The sequence below is a fragment of the Triticum urartu genome, chromosome 2A (genome assembly GCF_056163025.1).
Source record: "Triticum urartu cultivar PI428250 chromosome 2A, HENAU_Tu73, whole genome shotgun sequence".
In the NCBI taxonomy this organism is placed as follows: Eukaryota; Viridiplantae; Streptophyta; class Magnoliopsida; order Poales; family Poaceae; genus Triticum; species Triticum urartu.
In genome coordinates, this window is record NC_141874.1 from 544,984,472 (window position 1) to 545,004,388 (window position 19,917).

Genomic DNA, 19,917 nt, shown 5'->3' on the forward strand with positions numbered 1-19,917 from the left:
CAGAATAATTCTACATTATTTCCGATCAACAATATGTCATTTACATATACTTATCAGAAATGTTGTAGTGCTCCCACTCACTTTCTTGTAAATACAGGCTTCACCGCAAGTCTGTATGAAACTATATGCTTTGATCAACTTATCAAAGCGTATATTCCAACTCCGAGATGCTTGCACCAGTCCATAGATGGATCGCTGGAGCTTGCATATTTTGTTAGCACCTTTAGGATTGACAAAACCTTCTGGTTGCATCATATACAACTCTTTCTTTAATAAATCCTTTAAGGAAGGCAGTTTTGTTTATCCATTTGCCAGATTTCATAAAATGCGGCAATTTGCTAACATGATTCAGACAGACTTAAGCATCGCTACGAGTGAGAAAATCTCATCATAGTCAACACCTTGAACTTTGTCAAAAACCTTTTTCGACAAGTCTAGCTTTGTAGATAGTAACACTACTATCAGCGTCCGTCTTCCTCTTGAAGATCCATTTATTTTCTATGGCTTGTCGATCATCGGGCAAGTCAACCAAAGTCCACACTTTTGTTCTCATACATGGATCCCATCTCAAATTTCATGGCCTCAAGCCATTTCGCGGAATCTGGGCTCATCATCGCTTCCTCATACTCCGTAGGTTCGTCATGGTCAATTAACATGACCTCCAGAACAGGATTACCGTACCACTCTGGTGTGGATCTCACTCTGGTTGACCTACGAGGTTCGGTAGTAACTTGATCTGAAGTTACATGATCATCATCATTAGCTTCCTCACTAATTGGTGTAGGAGTCACAGAAACAGATTTATGTGATGAACTACTTTCCAATAAGGGAGCAGGTACAGTTACCTCGTCAAGTTCTACTTTTCTCCCACTCACTTCTTTCGAGAGAAACTCCTTCTCTAGAAAGGATCCATTCTCAGCAACAAATATCTTGCCTTCGGATCTGTGATAGAAGGTGTACTCAACAGTTACTTTTGGGTATCCTATGAAGATGCACTTCTCCGACTTGGGTTTGAGCTTATCAAGATGAAACTTTTTCACATAAGCATTGCAACCCAAACTTTAAGAAACAACAACTTAGGTTTCTTGCTAAACCACAGTTCATACGGTGTCGTCTCAACTGATTTAGATGGTGCCCTTTTTAATGTGAATGCAGTTGTCCCTAATGCATAACCCCAAAACGATAGTGGTAAACCAGTAAGAGACATCATAGATCGCACCATATCTAGTAAAGTATGATTACGACGTTCGGACACACCATTACGGTGTGGTGTTCTAAGTGGCATGAGTTTGTGAAACTATTCCACATTGTTTTAATTGAAGACCAAACTCGTAACTCAAATATTGGCCTCTGCGATTAGATCTTGGAAACTTTATTTTCTTGTTACGATGATTTTCTACTTCACTCTGAAATTCTTTGAACTTTTCAAATGTTTCAGACTTATGTTTCATCAAGTAGATATACCTATATCTACTCAAATCATCTGTGAAGGTCAGAAAATAACGATACCCGCCGCGAGCCTCAACACTCATTGGACTGCATACATCAGTATGTATTATTTCCAACAAGTTTGTTGCTTGCTCCATTGTTCCGAAGAACGGAGTCTTAGTCATCTTGCCCATGAGGCATGGTTCGCAAGCATCAACTGATTCATAATCAAGTGGTTCCAAAAGCCCATCAGCATGGAGTTTTTTTCATGCACTTTATACCAATATGACCCAAACGGCAGTGCCACAAATAAGTTGCACTATCATTATTAACTTTGCATCTTTTAGCTTCAATATTATGAATATGTGTATCACTACGATCGAGATCCAACAAACCAATTTCATTGGGTGTATAACCAAAGAAGGTTTTATTCATATAAACAGAACAACAATTATTCTCTGATTTTAAATGAATAACCGTATTGCAATAAACATGATCAAATCATATTCATGCTCAACGCAAACGCCAAATAACATTTATTTAGGTTTAACACTAATCCCGAAAGTATAGGGAGTGTACGGTGATGATCATATCAATCTTGGAACCACTTCCAACACACATCGTTACTTCACCCTTAACTAGTCTCTATTTATTCTGTAACTCCTGTTTCGAGTTACTAATTTTTTAGCAACCGAACAAGTATCAAATACCCAGGAGCTACTATAAATACTAGTAAGGTACACATCAATAACCTGTATATCAAATATACCCTTGTTCACTTTGCCATCCTTCTTATCCACTAAATATTCAGGGCATTTCCGCTTCCAATGACCAGTCCCTTTGTAGTAGAAGCACTTAGTCCCAGGCTTAGGTCCAGACTTGGGCTTCTTCACTTGAGCAGCAACTTGCTTGCCGTTCTTCTTGAAGTTCCCTTTCTTTCCCTTTGCCCTTTTCTTGAAACTAGTGGTCTTGTTAATCATCAACACTTGATGCTCTTTCTTGATTTCTACCTTCATCGATTTCATCATCATGAAAAGCTTGGGAATCATTTACGTCATCCCTTGCATACTATAGTTCATCACGAAGTTCTACTAACTTGGTGACGGTGACTAGAGAATTCTGTCAATCACTATTTTATCTGGAAGATTAACTCCCACTTGATTCAAGCGATTGTAGTACCGAGACAATCTGAGCACATGCTCACTGCTTGAGCTATTCTCCTCCATCTTTTAGCTATAGAACTTGTTGGAGACTTCATATCTCTCAACTCGGGTATTTGTTTGAAATATTAATTTCAACTCCTGGAACATCTCATATGGTCCATGACGTTCAAAACGTCTTTGAAATCCCGATTCTAAGCCGTTAAGCATGGTGCACTAAACTATCAAGTAGTCATCATATTGAGCTAGCCAAACGTTCATAACGTCTGCATCTGCTCCTGCAATAGGTCAGTCACCTAGCGGTGCATCAAGGACATAATTCTTCTGTGCAGCAATGAGGATAAACCTCAGATCACGGACCCAGTCCGCATCATTGCTACTATCATCTTTCAACTTAGTTTTCTCAAGGAACACATATAAAACATAGGGAAGCAATAACGCGAGCTATTGATCTACAACATAGATATGCAAATACTATCAGGACTACGTTCATGATAAATTAAAGTTCAATTAATCATATTACTTAAGAACTCCCACTTAGATAGACATCCCTCTAATCATCTAAGTGATCATGTGATCCATATCAACTAAACCATAACCGATCATCACGTGAAATGGAGTAGTTTTCAATGGTGAACATCATTATGTTGATCATATCTACTATATGATTCACGCTCGACCTTTCGGTCTCAAGTGTTCCGAGGCCATATCTACATATGCTAGGCTCGTCAAGTTTAACCCGAGTATTACTGCGTGTGCAAAACTGGCCTGCACCAGTTGTAGATGGACGTAGAGCTTATCACACCCGATCATCACGTGGTAACTGGGCACGACGAACTTTGGCAACGGTGCATACTCAGGGAGAACACTTTTATCTTGAAATTTAATGAGAGATCATCTTATAGTGCTACCGTCATAACTAAGCAAAGTAAGATGTATAAAAGATAAACATCACATGCAATCAAAATATGTGACATGATGTGGCCATCATCATCTTGTGCCTTTGATCTCTATCTCCAAAGCATCATCATGATCCCCATCGTCACCGGCATGACACCATGATCTCCATCATCTTGATCTATATCAATGTGTCGTCACATGGTCGTCTCGCCAACTATTGCTCTTGCAACTATTGCTATCGCATAGCGATAAAGTAAAGCAATTATTTGGCACTTGCATCTTATGCAATAAAGAGACAAGCATAAGGCTTCTGCCAATTGCCGATAACTTCAAAAAAAACATGATCATCTCATACAATAACTTATATCTCATCACGTCTTGACCATATCACATCACAACATGCCCTACAAAAACTAGTTAGACGTCCTCTACTTTGTTGTTGCAAGTTTTACGTGGCTCCTACGGGCTGAGCAAGAACCGTTCTTACCTACGCATTAAAACCACAACGATAGTTTGTCAAGTTAGTGTTGTTTTAACCTTCTCAAGGACCGGGCGTAGCCATACTCGGTTCAACTAAAGTTGGAGAAACCGACACCCGCCAGCCACCTGTGTGCAAAGCACATCGGTAGAACCAGTCTCGCGTAAGCGTACGCGTAGTGTCGGTCCGGGCCGCTTCATCCAACAATACCGCCGAACCAAAGTATGACATGCTGGTAAGCAGTATGACTTGTATGGGCCACAACTCACTTGTGTTCTACTCGTGCATATAACATCAACGCATAAAACCTGGCTCAGATGCCACTGTTGGGGAATGTAGTAATTTCAAAAAAATTCCTACGCACACGCAAGATCATGGTGATGCATAGCAACGAGATGGGAGAGTGTGTCCACGTACCCTCGTAAACCGAAAGCGGAAGCGTTAGCACAACGTGGTTGATGTAGTCGTACGTCTTCATGATCCGACCGATCAAGCACCGAACGCACGACACCTCCGAGTTCTGCACACGTTCAACTCGATGACATCCCTCGAACTCCGATCCAGCCGAGCTTTGAGGGAGAGTTCCGTCAGCACGACGGCGTGGTGACGATGATGATGTTCTACCGATGCAGGGCTTCGCCTAAGCACCGCTACGATATGACCGAGGTGGATTATGGTGGAGGGGGGCACCGCACACGGCTAATAGATCCAAGGGATCAATTGTTGTGTCTCCAAGGGGTGCCTCCCTCCCCATATATAAAGGAGTGGAGGAGGAGGAGAGGGTCGGCCCCTATGGCGCGCCCTGGAGGAGTCCTACTCCCACCAGGAGTAGGATTCCTCCCCTTTCCAAGTAGTAGGAGTAGGGGACAAGGAAGGGGAAGAGGGAAGAGAAGGAAGGAGGGGGCGCCACCCCTCCCCCTAGTCCAATTCGGACTAGTCATTGGGGGGTGCGCAGCCTGCCTCTCTCTCTCCCCTAAAGCCCAATAAGGCCCATATACTTCTTCCCCCGTATTCCCGTAACTCCCCGGTACTCCGAAAAATACCCAAATCACTCGGAACCTTTCTGATGTCCGAATATAGTCATCCAATATATCGATCTTTACGTCTCGATCATTTCGAGACTCCTCGTCATGTCCACGATCTCATCCGGGACTCCGAACTACCTTAGGTACATCAAAACTCATAAACTCATAATATAACCGTCATTGAACTTTAAGCGTGCGGACCCTACGGGTTCGAGAACTATGTAGACAATACCGAGACACGTCTCCGGTCAGTAACCAATAGCGGAACCTGGATGCTCATATTGGCTCCTACATATTCTACGAAGATCTTTATCGGTCAAACCGCAAAATAACATACGTTGTTCCTTTTGTCATCGGTATGTTACTTGCCTGAGATTAGATCGTCGGTATCTCAATACCTAGTTCAATCTCGTTACCGGCAAGTCTCTTTACTCGTTCCGTAACACATCATCCCGCAACTAACTCATTAGTTGCAATGCTTGCAAGGCTTAAGTGATGTGTATTACCGAGTGGGCCCAGAGATACCTCTCCGACAATCGGAGTGACAAATCCTAATCTCGAAATACGCCAACCAGTACCTTCGGAGACACCTGTAGAGCACCTTTATAATCACCCAGTTACGTTGTGACGTTTGGTAGCACACAAAGTGTTCCTCCGGTAAGCGGGAGTTGCATAATCTCATAGTCATAGGAACATGTATAAGTCATGAAAAAAGCAATAGCAACAAACTAAACGATCAAGTGCTAAGCTAACGGAATGGGTCAAGTCAATCACATCATTCTCCTAATGATGTGATCCCGTTAATCAAATGACAACTCTTTGTCTATGGCTAGGAAACATAACCATCTTTGATTAACGAGCTAGTCAAGTAGAGGCATACTAGTGACACTCTGTTTCTCTATGTATTCACACATGTATCATGTTTCCGGTTAATACAATTGTAGCATGAATAATAAACATTTATCATGATATAAGGACATAAATAATAATTTTATTATTGCCTCTAGGGCATATTTCCTTCAGGCGAGGCGACGCTGCCGCCTCCGGTGGACACGACGATCCTCGTCGGTGAAAAGCCATGGGAGAGGCGTCAGATCCTGCGCCCGCTGGCTCGACACGTTGGGAAAATTCATATCCCGACGAGGCCTCGGGAGGCGGCGAGGCGCCGCGTCGTGCGCGCGGGCCGCCTCCTCTGCGGTGTCGAAGGTGCTGAGGATGAAACGTTTCTCGCGAAATCAGATCTCAGAGGAGTAGGCGCCGGAGCGGCGCTTGGGGACTCCGCGAAAATTTGAAGCGCCCAGGCGGCGGATCGACATGGTGGCGCAGAGGCGGCGAGAGTGGGCGGCGGACAGAGGGTGGAGGGAGCGCCTTCTTTATAACGAGCGCCGGCTGCGGCGCGCGCATGAACCTTTCGCGCGCGCTGGAGCGCCAAAACTAGCGCGCTAGGCCGCTTCCCCCCCCCCCCCCCCCCCCGCGCGAACCTTTCCCGCACGCTGGAGCGCCAAAACCAGAGCGACGACATGATCTAAAACGTGCGCGGTCATGAAATGGGTCGGCCCGTTGGGCGCACTGCCGACCCAAAACTAAAAGAGGGCGGACGGCGGGCGGGCGGCCGACCCAAACAGACAAAAAGCGGACAAAAACGCCGTCCGTTTGGGTCGGCCCGTTGGAGTTGCTCTAACCTGTTCTTGGATTTTAAAAAAATAACCTTTCCTTTAATTAAGACGTTTAAGCCATATGCCGCAAAACGGTGCTACTCCCTTCGTCCGGAATTAGTTGTCGCTCAATTTTATATGGAGAGGAATGGAAAACAACTGCTTCCTCGATCTTGGGATATTACTATACTCAAATGATTGACCTTTGTGGCCACCCATAAGCAAACTTCCTCCATCTTGGCGACGGTGATCATAGTGGTGGCGGTGGTATTGTGACAAACCCTCAAGGTCGATCCACCATTTACTCACCATGGTCATAGTCGCCCAAATGCTAGCCATACTATCGCTTAATCCGAGCTAAGCATTGACCTCTTTCCACACCCTAATCGGGTAACAACATCTACTAGCAACTTTTGGACTTGGTTGCAAAGAGGGCATATGGGCCAATTTTTACGATGGGGCCTATAGACCATGCAAACCTTATTTGTGGATAATCGACCAAGCAGAGAACTTGCACTTAGGGGGTGCCCACACCTTCCAAATGTCTTAAGTGAGGGTGTGGTAGCAAGCCCCTCAAACTGCACCTTGTAGGTCAAGGACGTCGAGTGCATCCCATTTTTCATGAACTTCAAAATAATCACATCAGTATCATGCTCGAGGTTTATGCCGACCATCATCATCTCACAGGGTGGCGAACTCACAGATTGTGCTCCAAGGGAATTTTGCACCGTGCTCCCCTTCTATCGTGAGATAGGGAAAATCTTCGGGGCAACGTCCTTCAGCCTCACTCCCTCGAGCCATGGCGATCCCAAATTTTTTGCCTTATTGCCATCATCAACAGTAACTTAGTCTGCCTACCCCAGTCGAAGGCTTGGAGGGATCCACCCATTCAAACCATAGCCAACGAATTTTTTTCCCGTTTGGGTAGGCTGGTGGCAAATTTGTACGACCTCCGTCCCAAATTATAAGACGTTTTTAGGCTATTTTAGCCTACCAAAACATCTTATAATTTAGAACAGAGGAAGTACATATTTAGCAACCTTGCCGTGGCATGATTTTAACCGGCTCGAAGGATGTAAATTGAGATCTGAGAGCTTCACAGGTCAGCAGTACTCAGCAGCAGCTTACGTAGATACTTAAAGGTCATAGAGGCATGTTTGCTACATTTCTGTATGCGGAGAGGTGATCCTTCTCCACTGCTTACACTTGCTGCCGTCGAGCACCTAAAACAGCAGTTTAAATTACACATTCGCGCTAAATCTACACTTGTGTGTGAGAAGATAGGTTCCAGGCCTCATCACGGTTTACTCAGTGGCTCGACAGCGGTTCTGAATAGAAGAATGTACGCCTTGTCGACCGAGAAGTACAGGAAGCCTCCTAGGGAGTGAGTGACGTAGGAGCCAAAGCTTGTGCCGACGATGCAGTGCCAAGCAGGCCCGTATGTCGTGTCGAACTCCTGTAAGCAAACCAAAGCAATGCCCAGCTATCAAATGCCAATACAAGTCTAAGAATGTGAGAATGAAGCATTACTGAGGATATTTTGATGCATAATCTTTGAAGAAGAAAAACAGCAACCAAGTTACAGGTAAGCAGGTACTAGTACCTTAGAGGGAAGAAGGAAACTGCAAATAGCTACTCCCTCTATAAAGAAATATAAGAGCATTTAGATCACTACTTTAGTGATCTAAACGCTCTTATATTTCTTTACGGAGGTTGGAAGGAGTACTTGTCAACTTGACAAGCAGAAATAAGAGGAAACCAAAGGTAACAGCGCACACCAACAAAGTACAAGAATTATGATGTTAGTTTGACTATAGATTAACCAACACCCTAGATCCTCAAAAAAGAGAGAGAGAGAGAGAACCAACACCCTGGATCCTCAAAAAAAAAAAAGAGAACCAACACCCTGAATTATGTACAGAACCAACATGAAAGTCTCTGCCATACTGAAAGCATGCAATTGTTTAGGGGAATACTGAAAATACTTGGCGATCATTTATTGCAGTCTGTAAGTAGCTTTGCTATGTGTTCCCATTTTCATCATGCATACAGAGAAGGCGAAGAAAATAATGGCTCAAAGGCTGTAATTCAACACTAGCGTGTTCAAAGTGGGGAGATAATGCATGAAGCTTGTCTGTGCTTGCACTGACATTTACTCACACAAAGTTTTAAATCGGCCGGTCAAAGGCAAAACAGAGTGATTGCTTGCCAAGTTATTGTTCCTAAGTACTGAGTATACTAATTTACGTACCAGGATATTGCAGATAAGGACATCAACAAACCACAATTAGTAACTAACTGAAATGAACACAAAAGCAGTAGTTCCCAACGCTCGTAAGCTAATATCAAGGTTTCTGGTAGGACTAGGGTTCCTACCAGGCCTCCGGCGCAGATTGTATGGGCAAGGAGGAGGGGGACGAGGGCTTGAGCGGGCGCGCCGGCGGACAGGCGCCGTCGCGGCTAGGGTTTAGAGGCGGCGGCGGCGGCTAGGGTTCCGGCTCCTCAGGGAGCCGGGCAACAGAAGATGATAATATCTTTATTGCTTGGTTTCAACCGTGTCTTACAACTAGTATTTATAACTTTAGCCTAAGATAACTTGCCTAAAATAACTTGCCTAAGATAACTTGTGGGCCAAGCCCCTAATACTAATGCCCGGTGGGCCTCTTCCTAGTATAGCCCGTAACTTAAAGAAGTATGTTAGTTCTCAGTTGAACTTACAGGAGCCATCAGATGATGGAGTTAACAGCTGAGATCAAGCATCGCTCGACCATGAGAAACTGCTCACTCTCACTCAGGTGATCTCAGCTGTTTGATTACTTAATCAGATGACCTTGGAACTACATAATGATTGAAGTAATAAAGGCTCCAGTGGAGCATACCTTATCCTACCTACAATCCTCACCCTGCTATTGACCATGTCATTTCTAGTTCTCGACAGCTATAATCGACAATTCTGTCAACATACAGCACACACAGAGAGCAGATTTACAAAACCAACTTGTCAAGTTAACTCCACAAGATTGCAACCCTGTGTAGCACAAAGTCAACAACCCTGCATCGGCATCCCATTCGGTTCCTACAGCATGCCTAGAGATAGCCGGCGAAGCAACCGCGTGAGGGGCGCCGCGATGAGCCCGAACTCCCGGATAAATTTCCGGTAGTAGCCGGCAAGGCCGAGGAACCCGCGGAGAGCCCGCGGCGAGCGAGGTGTCGGCCATGCGGAGACGGCCGCCACCTTGTCGGCATCCATAGCCACCCCGTCAGCAGATATGACATGGCCGAGGTAGGCGACGGTAGGTGTCCCGAACGAGCACTTCGAGCGCTTAAGGTGGAGGTGGTGCGCCCAAAGCTCGTTGAAGACGATGGCGACGTGCTGGAGGTGCTCGGCCCAGGTGGCGCTGTAGATAAGAATGTCATCAAAGAAAACAAGCACAAACCGCCGTAAGTAGGGCCAGAGGACGTCGTTCATCAGGGCCTGGAAAGTCGTTGGGGCGTTGGCGAGGCCGAAGGGCATCACCAAGAACTCGAAGTGGCCATGGTGGGTGCGAAACGCCGTCTTGCGATATCGTCGGGATGCATACGCACCTGATGATAGCCCGACCGGAGATCGAGCTTGGTGAAGAAGCGCGCCCCATGAAGCTCATCCAAGAGCTCGTCGACCACTGGTATAGGGAACTTGTCCTTGAGCGTGAGCGCGTTCAGGGCGCGGTAGTCGATGCAGAAACGCCAAGTGCCGTCCGACTTGCGGACGAGCAGCACCGGGGCGGTGAAGGGTGACGTGGAGATCCGGATGATGCCCGCGGCAAGCATCAGGGCACACTGGCGCTCCAACTCATCCTTCTGCAGCCGAGGGTAGCGGTAGGGCCGAACCTCCACGGGAGGGGTACCCGACATGAGGTGAATATGATGGTCGTACACCCAGGCGGGCGGAAGACCCCGTGGCTCGTCGAAGAGGTCGCTGTGCTGCTACAGAAGGGAATTCAGCAGGGGTTTCTCGGCCTCCGAGGACGCGGCGACCAGCTGGAGATGTGGCACGGCCAGCACGGCGCCCCCAATGCCGTCCCACCGGATGCGGCGGCCCAGCCGCCAGAACGTCATTGTGAGCGCGTCGAAGTTCCATAGGATGGGACCGAGGGTCCGTAGAAAATCCACCCCGAGGATGAAGTCGAAGCAACCGAGGTCGATCCCTGCACAGGTAATGGAGAAGTGTTCGCCACCAATGGAAATGGGAACGTCACGGGCGAGCCCATGACACCGGAGGCGATCGCCGTTCGCCACCGTGATCCGCAGGCGCTCCCCACCCGTCGTCGGAAGGGCTAGCCGACGCATGGTCGCCTCGGGCAAGAAGTTATGGGTGGAGCCAGTATCCAGCAGTGCCACCAGCCGCTCGCCATGGATCGTCACCGGCAGCAGCATGGTCCGCTCGCCACGGATGCCGGCGAGGGCGTGGAGGGAGACGACGCACGACGTCGCCGTGGGATCCGCGGGCGTGTCCGCGGCCGCCTCGGGTGGTGGTGTCGCATTGGTCGAGTCGTCTGCCTCGGTGTAGTCGACCGTCTCCAAGTAAAAGAGGCGGGGGCAGACATGGGTCGGCGTGTAGGGCTCATCGCAGTTGAAGCAGAGTCCCTGACGGCGACGCTCCTGCTGCTCGGCCGGTGACAACCGGCGGAAAGTCCGCGTGGTGGCCGGGGACGTGGTCGTCACGGCTGGAGGAGGCCGGCCCGGTGCTGGGGAAGTCGGCGCTGGTCGACTGGGCTGGCGGCCGCCCCGTCCGGGCTGTTGCTGCAGTGCCTGGGCCCGCTGCTCGAAAGCCCAGGCGTAGTACATGGCCGTCTGAAGGTCGGGGGGATCCCGGAGCTCGACGTCCACGCGAATATGGTCCGGCAAACCGCCCACAAATAACTCGGCGCGTTGAATCCCGAAGACGCTCGGCGCGTGGCACGCCAGGGCCTGGAAGCGGTCGGCGTAGTCCTGAGCCGTGGAGGTGAACTGTAAACGGCCGAGGGCCGCCAGGCGACTGCCGCGGATAGGAGGCCCGAACCGGAGAAGACAGAGCTCCCGGAAGCGCTCCCATGGTGGCATGCCGCCCTCGTCCTGCTCGAGGGCGTAGTACCAGGTTTGCGCCGCGCCGCGGAGATGATAGGACGCGAGCCAGGTACGATCCGAAGCGAGTGTCCGCTGCCCGCGAAAGAACTGCTCGCACTGGTTGAGCCAGTTGAGCGGGTCCTTTGTGCCCTCGTAGGTGGCGAAGTCCAGTTTGGCGAAGCGATGGGGTGTCGGACCGCCGTGCCCGGGGGTTGCTGCAGTCGGCGGCAGCGAGTGTGCTGGGTCGGGGATCGCTGGGGCGTAGGTCGCCGAGCCGGAGGGACGGTCAAACCGGAGGGAGGGCGTCGGGTGCTCCGGCGCCGTGGTATACACCGGGCCCGGAGACGAGCCGGCCGCCCACGCGGGAATTGGCGACGGTGATGGCGGAAACTGCACTTGGTGCAGGGGCCGACCCGTGGGCCTGGGCGCGGGTGGTGTAGTTGACGGTGGCGGCGCCTGGAGGAGCTGCGGCGCTGCAGCCAGCGTCGAAGTAGCCGGCGGAGGCGCCTGGAGAAGCTGCTGGGAGGGGTCCCCCAGCGGTGCGGTGGCAGCGGCCACGCGGCCCAAGGGTGCCCCGCGGTCGGGTAATGCTGCAGCAGCAGCGGCGGCGGGGGCGGCCCTCCGTAGGGCGACTGGAAGGTCGGGGCGGCCCACGGAAGCGGCGGCGGCCCATAGGCGGTGGTGGCGGCGCTCGGCGGCGGGGGCTAGTTCCCGGCGAGGTAGAGGCTGATGCCCTTGACCGCCTGGACGAGCTCCCGAAGGGTGCCCGAGACCTCCTCGGGCGAGAGGATGGGGGCGGCTCTGCCGCGGTGGCGGTCGGCGCTGTCGGGGTGGCCGTCCCGGATGTGAGCGCCGGCATGGACGCGAACGGGGCTGGCGGCAGCGTGGGCGAGGCGGTGGTGTTTGGCAGCGGCGGCGGTGATGGAGGAAGCGACATGATCGAGCTGGTGTCTCTAGATACCAAATTGGTAGGACTAGGGTTCCTACCAGGCCTCCGGCGCAGATTGTATGGGCAAGGAGGAGGGGGACGAGGGCTTGAGCGGGCGCGCCGGCGGACAGGCGCCGTCGCGGCTAGGGTTTAGAGGCGGCGGCGGCGGCTAGGGTTCCGGCTCCTCAGGGAGCCGGGCAACAGAAGATGATAATATCTTTATTGCTTGGTTTCAACCGTGTCTTACAACTAGTATTTATAACTTTAGCCTAAGATAACTTGCCTAAAATAACTTGCCTAAGATAACTTGTGGGCCAAGCCCCTAATACTAATGCCCGGTGGGCCTCTTCCTAGTATAGACCAAACCGGTCATAACAGTTTCCAATTTCAGGATCCATGCTCCAACTTAAAGAAGTATGTTAGTTCTCAGTTGAACTTACAGGAGCCATCAGATGATGGAGTTAACAGCTGAGATCAAGCATCGCTCGACCATGAGAAACTGCTCACTCTCACTCAGGTGATCTCAGCAGTTTGATTACTTAATCAGATGACCTTGGAACTACATAATGATTGAAGTAATAAAGGCTCCAGTGGAGCCATGTCAGCAAGCCACTTGCCATCAATAGCATACCTTATCCTACCTACAATCCTCACCCTGCTATTGACCATGTCATTTCTAGTTCTCGACAGCTATAATCGACAATTCTGTCAACATACAACACACACAGAGAGCAGATTTACAAAACCAACTTGTCAAGATTGCAACCCCCATGTTGCACAAAGTCAAGAGCTCTGCATTGGCACACGATCCAGTTTCCTACAACATGCTTAGAGATAGCATACACGTTCTACTCGTAACATGGTTTCAACTTGCAACTAGTAGTAAACTACATCTGGCAGCAGAGTATAACTATCCTCCTCGGATGCCCTCTGAGCTTTCAGTATCTCACAAATCAGTATTGTATTCAGCAATATGGTGGACCACCTCCCATAAATGAACACATCGAACAACCTGATCTGTCAAGAATAGCGCTCTGCCTCCCATTTCATCTTCTCCGTCAAACTACGTTCAGCATGACAGCTCGCTCGGTCGCTCTCAAATGCACAGCTATTCAAAGCGCACAGCCATTTTTAGCTAGTAGTAAGAACATAATGCTAGTGCTAGGATCAAGCTCTGGCTAGATCTTATTCCCGGGCCCTTTAACTGCCATTCTTTGTTACTTATCCGTGGTCGTTTGCAGCAATTAATGCTCTAAGCAAGCTTTGACTCCACGAAAACTGCTGATCTATCTATTATCTGATTAAAGGACCACAAATTCGAAATGGAAGAATGAAGCAGGGGGCGGTGGTACTAGTACCTTCTTGAGCGCGAGCGCGAGGCGCTTGCTCTCGAGGCGCGGCGTTGAGAGGACGACCTCGCGGGCGATCCAGATCGCGCGCCGCTGCAGCGCCAGCGGCATGTCCGCCGCGCGCACCCGCACCGCCACCTTCCTCCCCTCCCCATCCCCTTTGACCTTGGCCTCCTTGTTGTCCTTGACCTCCGCCTTGCCGGCCTTGCCCTCCCCGCCGCTGGGCTCCGCCGCCGGTTTCCGCTCCACCTTGAGCTCTGGCTCCGGCTCCGGCTCCGGCTGGGGCGGGTCGTCGAGCCTGGTGCGGCGGACGAGCGAGCTGAGGTAGCGGCTGCGGCGCTCGAGCTCCTCCTGGGCCGGGTCCATCTTGTCTCAGATGTTCCGGCGAGATAGATGTCGACCGGTCGCGGCGCGGACGGCTGGGTGGTCAGCACTCAGCAGCGGCGGCGGCAGGGGGGCATGCCCGCGAGTGGGAGGTGTTTGTCTCGGGGCCGGGACGGGGAGGTGGTGGTGGCCGGTTGGGTTGGGGTTTCTTGGGGTTTGCCTTGCCCGGAAGAGAAGGAGGGGTGGTGAGTGAGTCTGAGTGCGATTGTTGCCGCTCCTGGAATTCGTGGGAGCAACTTTTGAGACAAAGCCTTTGTTTTCCTTTGGTTTCCAGGTATTCGGCCTACGCCGTGTTCACTTGGTTTTTTAGGGGACGCTTTGGTGAGTTGTTTGTGTGAATATAGGAAGTAGTTTACGATCAGATATAGGGTGAGATTAGCCAGTAGCTTATCTGGCCCAGATTTCAGTGAAGAGCAAGATGGAACTAGACTTGCATTGTGTGTGCTTGTGCACGTGGTCCCTCAGGGAAGACTCGGTTGTCCGTCGATTTGTGCCCGGGGCGGGCGTTTGACCGACTGTCGGGATCGGCAACCCCACACTCGCTGGCTGAGCGTTCTCCCAGTCCCACCGGCCCCGCAGCGAAGACACGCCTCTACCAACTCCGAGGTCGAGGGATGGCACCATGGCCGCACTCCCCAGATTCCCTAGCCTGGCCGGCACCACCAAGCTTACTCGGATGCAGAGTAGCCAAGCTCAGCAGGTTCTGGCCGCTGAAATTCCGCTTAATCGCGACACCGTATCAAAGCAGATTAACCAAATATTACGGGCTAGACGATCCGTGGCAGGATGAAAACCCAGCAATATCGAATAGCGCAGAGCCATGTTACAACAACGGCACATACAGAACTGCACGTACATGGGTGCTCGGATTTAAACCACCAAAGAGGCAGAACAAAGCACAAACCAAAATGTAGACCACGGTTATAGAAGTACAGCGCAACGAGAGTTCCCCATAATAAAATATCCCAGAGAGAACACTACTACACTAGCGCATCAATCACTACCAATCAGAGTATAGTCATGGAGCAAAACATATCCATAGTAAACTTCAATTCCAATATCAAGTCAAGTTACACAAACCAACTTCCCAAGGATTTCACAAATCAAAGATGAAGGATTCAAGCTTATACACAACACAGTACTATCAAGAACTCCAACAAGAATTAACAATCATGAAATTGCATACTAGACCACATTCGTGGAGCTTGAGCCCAAAAATGTACCAGCCCTGTTTCAACCGTTATTGGGTGCTCAGAAATGGTTTAGTTTTTCTACCCTAGACCTAGAATACGGCCACAATATCAACCAAGGTCCACAAACCACCAAACCATGAAAGCAAAACTTACAACCAAGGTCAACAAACAAACATGAAAGCAAACATGAAGGCAACTACTAATTTTGAAACGGTTCAATTTCAAAATGTGGAAACCTGTCTATTCATTTGGCTGCCTTGAAGTATACACGACACAGGATTAACACATTAGGCAAGGGATGATGAGCTAAGGCATCAGCCTACAACCGTACTATCACAGTATCAGTGCATATGAAGAACTCCAACAATAATTAACAGTCATGAAGTAAGCATAAACACTTCATCAAACACTTCCAAGTTTTTTTAGAACAAGCGCCGAAACACTTTGAAACAGTTCAAGTTCAAAATTTGGAAACCAGTACCTTCATTTTTTATTTGTACTTGCTTGGTTGCTCAGTTTGCAATCAACAAGAAAACGAAACTAGGTCACTGACTGCCAGTTTTCATGGTCCAGAATACTCTTGTAATACTAGTTGAACCAAATAGCAATTATGCATAATTAAACAGGAAGTAACATCCCTCGCACAATTTTGGAACAAGCATGGGATAAAGAATTCCTGTAAATCAAGAAATGCACTAGAGGGGACAAAAACATGCATTACAGGACTATTGTTGAGATATTTTAGAGCTAAACTCCAATAATGCACTAGAATTAACTTATTAGACAAGGCATAATCCATACTATTCAGCTAAACTGAAACATCACAGCATAAACCTATTGTCCACTTGCATATCAAATCCATAATTGCCTCTTGTAACACTAGTGAAGAAAAATACCAAGTTAAATGGAGCATTACTTCGCATGACAGCCCAATAGCTTATAAACAGGTCATGAGCACCCAAGCAAGGAAATTATCACCAAAAGGTAACCATACTGCTGAGCTAGATCAAACATCAAAGCATCAACCTATCATTCACCAGGACATTATATCCAGAATTAATTCTTGTCACCATAGAAGCAAACCCCAAGTTAAAGGACAAGACCTAAACAATACTATCCAGCGAAACCTAAACATCACAGTACAGACCTATCGTCCACTCACATATCAAATCAATAATTCGCTCTCTTGTAACACTCTAGAAGCAAATACAAAGTTATACGGAACATTACTTTGCACGAGCTCAATAGCTTCTAAACAGTTCATGAGCTCGCAAAGAAGAGAATTATCACAAATAGGGCTAATACTCAATCATGTGTTAACGATACTGTTGAGATAAAAACATCAGAGCAACAGCCTATCATGCACTGGCATAGCACACTATAGAAGCAAAGGCAAGTTAAAAGGATGCATTACTTCCAAGAAGCTAAAGCTAGTAAATAACCTGTCATTCACTGGCATATCATTATCTAGAATTGACCCTTGTAACAGTATAGAAGCAAAGGCAAGTTAAAAAGGATACATTACTCCCAAGAAGCTAAAGCTAGTAAACAACCTATCATTCACTGGCCTATCATATCTAGAATTGACCCTTGTAACACTATAGAAGCAAAGGCAAGTTAAAAAGGATGCATTACCTCCAAGAAGCTAAAGCTAGTAAACAACCAGTAAATGAGCACTGTTGATCTGAATCAAACATCACAGCATCAACCTATCATTCACTGGCACATCATACCCAGAATTGACTCTTGTAACAGTATAGAAGCCAACCCCATGTTTTACTTCCAATGAGCTAAAGCTACTAAACAGCAGTACATCAGTTGCAGAACAAGCAAGCCTAATATGCAACCTGACATAGCACTGCCAATTTTAAAGCCTCTTAAGAATTATATTTTTGAAGCAGCGCCTAAATTTCTGAAACAAAGATGGCATCCATGAAAGGTAAGAAATGTGCAAGCAGGCAACATCAATAAGTAGTCACGACTGATGCAAGCAACACTCGCAGCGTTCGAAACAATGAAATAAAACAAGCAAACATCATAAGCATAAGTACGTAGCTAGCATGCAAATTCAACACCACCAGAAAGCTTAATCTGACAAATCATAAGCGAGATATCCAGATCCAGACCTTATTTGGATCAAAAGACTACCAGATTTTGTCCCAAGACATTCAAACTTAACAAGACCTACAGCAACAGATATCATTGTCTCTCCAAACCATAGTTTAGTCCGTCATGACACAAGATGATGTTTGGGCAAGTAAAACGGGAGTGGTAAATCACCGGCCGCCGAATCCAGCAGCGTTGAGGCCGAGCAGCATCTTGCCGTTGTCACCAGAGGGGATGTAGGCAACGTTGGGTGAGCGGGCCAGCTCCGCGGCGATCTCCTTGGCAGCCTCGATCCTCCTGAGCTCGATCAGCCCTGTCCCAGCGATGGCGGTGGCCTCAGAAATGAGGCGTGCAGACTCACTTTCTCCCTCAGCACGCACGATGGCAGCGCGCCTCTCCTGCTCGGCCTTGGCGACCAAGAACTTGGAGCGCTCAGCCTCCTGCTGGGCGACCTGCTTCTTCTCGACGGCCTGGGAGAAATCGGCGCCGTAGGAGAGGTGGGTGATGGCGACGTCGTCGAGTATGATGTTGAACTCACGGGCCCTTTTGATGAGGGAGTCGCGGACGAGCGCCGAGACGTGGGGACGGTCGGTGAGGAGCTGGTCGGCGTTGAACTGGGCGACGACGGCCTTGAGCACCTCGTTCCCGATGGAGGGGAGCACCTTGTCGTCGTACTCGAGGCCGAGGGAGGTGAAGATGGTGGGCAGGTTGACGACGTCGGGGCGGGAGAGGAGGCGGAGGGTGAGGTTTACCATCTGCAGGTCCTTGGTGCCGGAGTTGGAGGAGAAGTTGTGCGGGCGCGTGCGGATGTCGAAGATGTAGGGCTTCTGGAGCCACGGCACGATGAAGTGGGTGCCCTCGCCGACCGTCTCCGGCAGCACCCCGCGGAACCGGTCGAAGACGACGGCGCGCTCGCCGCCGTCCACGGTGTAGAGCGACGCCGAGAGGAGGGAGGCCGCGGCGCCGAGGCCCGCCGCCGCCTTGGCGATGTTGGTGAGGAACGAGACCGCCGCGGGACCGCCGGACATGGTCGCCTTCCGGGGGGGATTTCGGGACGGCGGCGCGGGAGTAAAACCCTAGCGAGGATTTGGTCTCTCGGTGCGGGCTTGGGGAGGGGAATGGGGGGTGGGGGGCGGCTAGATCTGGCCGCCTGTGGGTTTTGTTTGGGTTTATTTCTTGGGAGAGAAGAAGGTAGACGGTGGGGTCTGGGTGGATGACAGGTGGTGGCCCGGTGTCAGTCTTCGGATTGGGAGAGAAGAAAGAAACTCGTGCTTTCTACCCGAATGGCCTAGAGAGAATGGGCCATTTGGGCCACTAGCCCGTGCGGCAAGAAACTTTATTACTTGGAAAAGAAGAAGGATGCAGAAGTTACTCAAAAAAAAAAAGAAGGATGCAGAAGAAGAAAAGGACGAAGAAAAAAAGCGGATTGATTTTGTTCTGAGCCTCTGAGGGGTAAACAAAAAAGGGAGCTCCTACGGGATTTCCTCAAAAAAAAAAGGGAGCTCCTATTCGGCCCTAACAGCGCCGATTAGAGAGCAGCTGGCGCTGGCGTTTTGGCAAACGGGCGCATATCCTCCCTGCGCGATGGGCTGCGCGATGGGCCGGCCCATTTATACCTATTTTTTCTGTTTCAAACTGCAAAAACCTGCACCGCGGAAATTCGAAATCGAGACCTATCAACCTCCCTCCAACTACCTAAGCTGCGGTAGCCAACTACTCAAATACGTTGCTTTGATTTGTAAGATCATTTTCATTCTTTTATTGCATTTTCTTTTCTTTTTCTTTCCCCTTTTTCCTTTTCTTGTTCCTTTCTTTTTCTTAAATGCATGATTTAAAAAAAAACTCCAGTGAACATTTTCCCAATTCTTGAACCTTTTCCTCAAAATTAAATGAAGTTTTTGAATTTGTGAACTTTTTTTGAAAATCCGTGAAGCTTTTTCAAAGAAGTGAACTTTTTTATCGAAATTTGCTGAACTTTTTTCAAACCCATGAACTTTTTTCAAAATTCCGTGAACTCTTTTCAAATTTGTGAACTTTTTTTGAAAATCTGTGAACCTTTTTCAAAGAAGTGAACTTTTTTATCGAAATTTGCTGAACTTTTTTCAAACCCATGAACTCTTTTCAAAATTCCGTGAACTCTTTTAAAATTTGTGAACTTTTCTTATCAAAATTGATGAACTATTTTAAATCTGTGAACTTTTTGATCGAAATTGATGAACTTTTTTT

The 19,917-nt window shown here is 48.8% G+C and overlaps 2 protein-coding genes across 2 annotated transcripts; both read right to left on the reverse strand.

Annotated features, from left to right (window-relative positions):
* Positions 1-7,747: 7,747 nt before the first annotated feature.
* On the reverse strand, positions 7,748-14,676 carry LOC147985817 (dynein light chain, cytoplasmic-like). The gene is made up of 2 exons (XM_087544327.1): positions 14,018-14,676; positions 7,748-8,102 (listed from the first exon to the last, which is right to left on the reverse strand). The coding sequence occupies exons 1-2, from the start codon at positions 14,372-14,374 to the stop codon at positions 7,944-7,946; spliced, it is 516 nt and encodes a 171-aa protein (XP_087400453.1). The 5' UTR covers positions 14,375-14,676; the 3' UTR covers positions 7,748-7,943.
* A 2,976-nt stretch (positions 14,677-17,652) lies between these two features.
* On the reverse strand, positions 17,653-18,837 carry LOC147985818 (prohibitin-3, mitochondrial-like). Its single transcript, XM_087544326.1, has one exon. It carries the CDS (start codon positions 18,717-18,719, stop codon positions 17,862-17,864), a length of 858 nt encoding a protein of 285 aa, XP_087400452.1. The 5' UTR covers positions 18,720-18,837; the 3' UTR covers positions 17,653-17,861.
* Positions 18,838-19,917: the final 1,080 nt, after the last annotated feature.

What these genes read in the sequence shown, in the direction of transcription:
- LOC147985818 (XM_087544326.1), bottom strand. Translation starts at nt 18,719, where the DNA reads ATGTCCGGCGGTCCCGCGGCGGTCTCGTTCCTCACCAACATCGCCAAG.
- LOC147985817 (XM_087544327.1), bottom strand. Translation starts at nt 14,374, where the DNA reads ATGGACCCGGCCCAGGAGGAGCTCGAGCGCCGCAGCCGCTACCTCAGC. An exon ending in TCGCGCTCGCGCTCAAGAAG is followed by an intron (nt 8,103 to 14,017) that starts GTACTAGTACCA and finishes GTTTGCTTACAG; the next exon opens with GAGTTCGACACGACATACGG.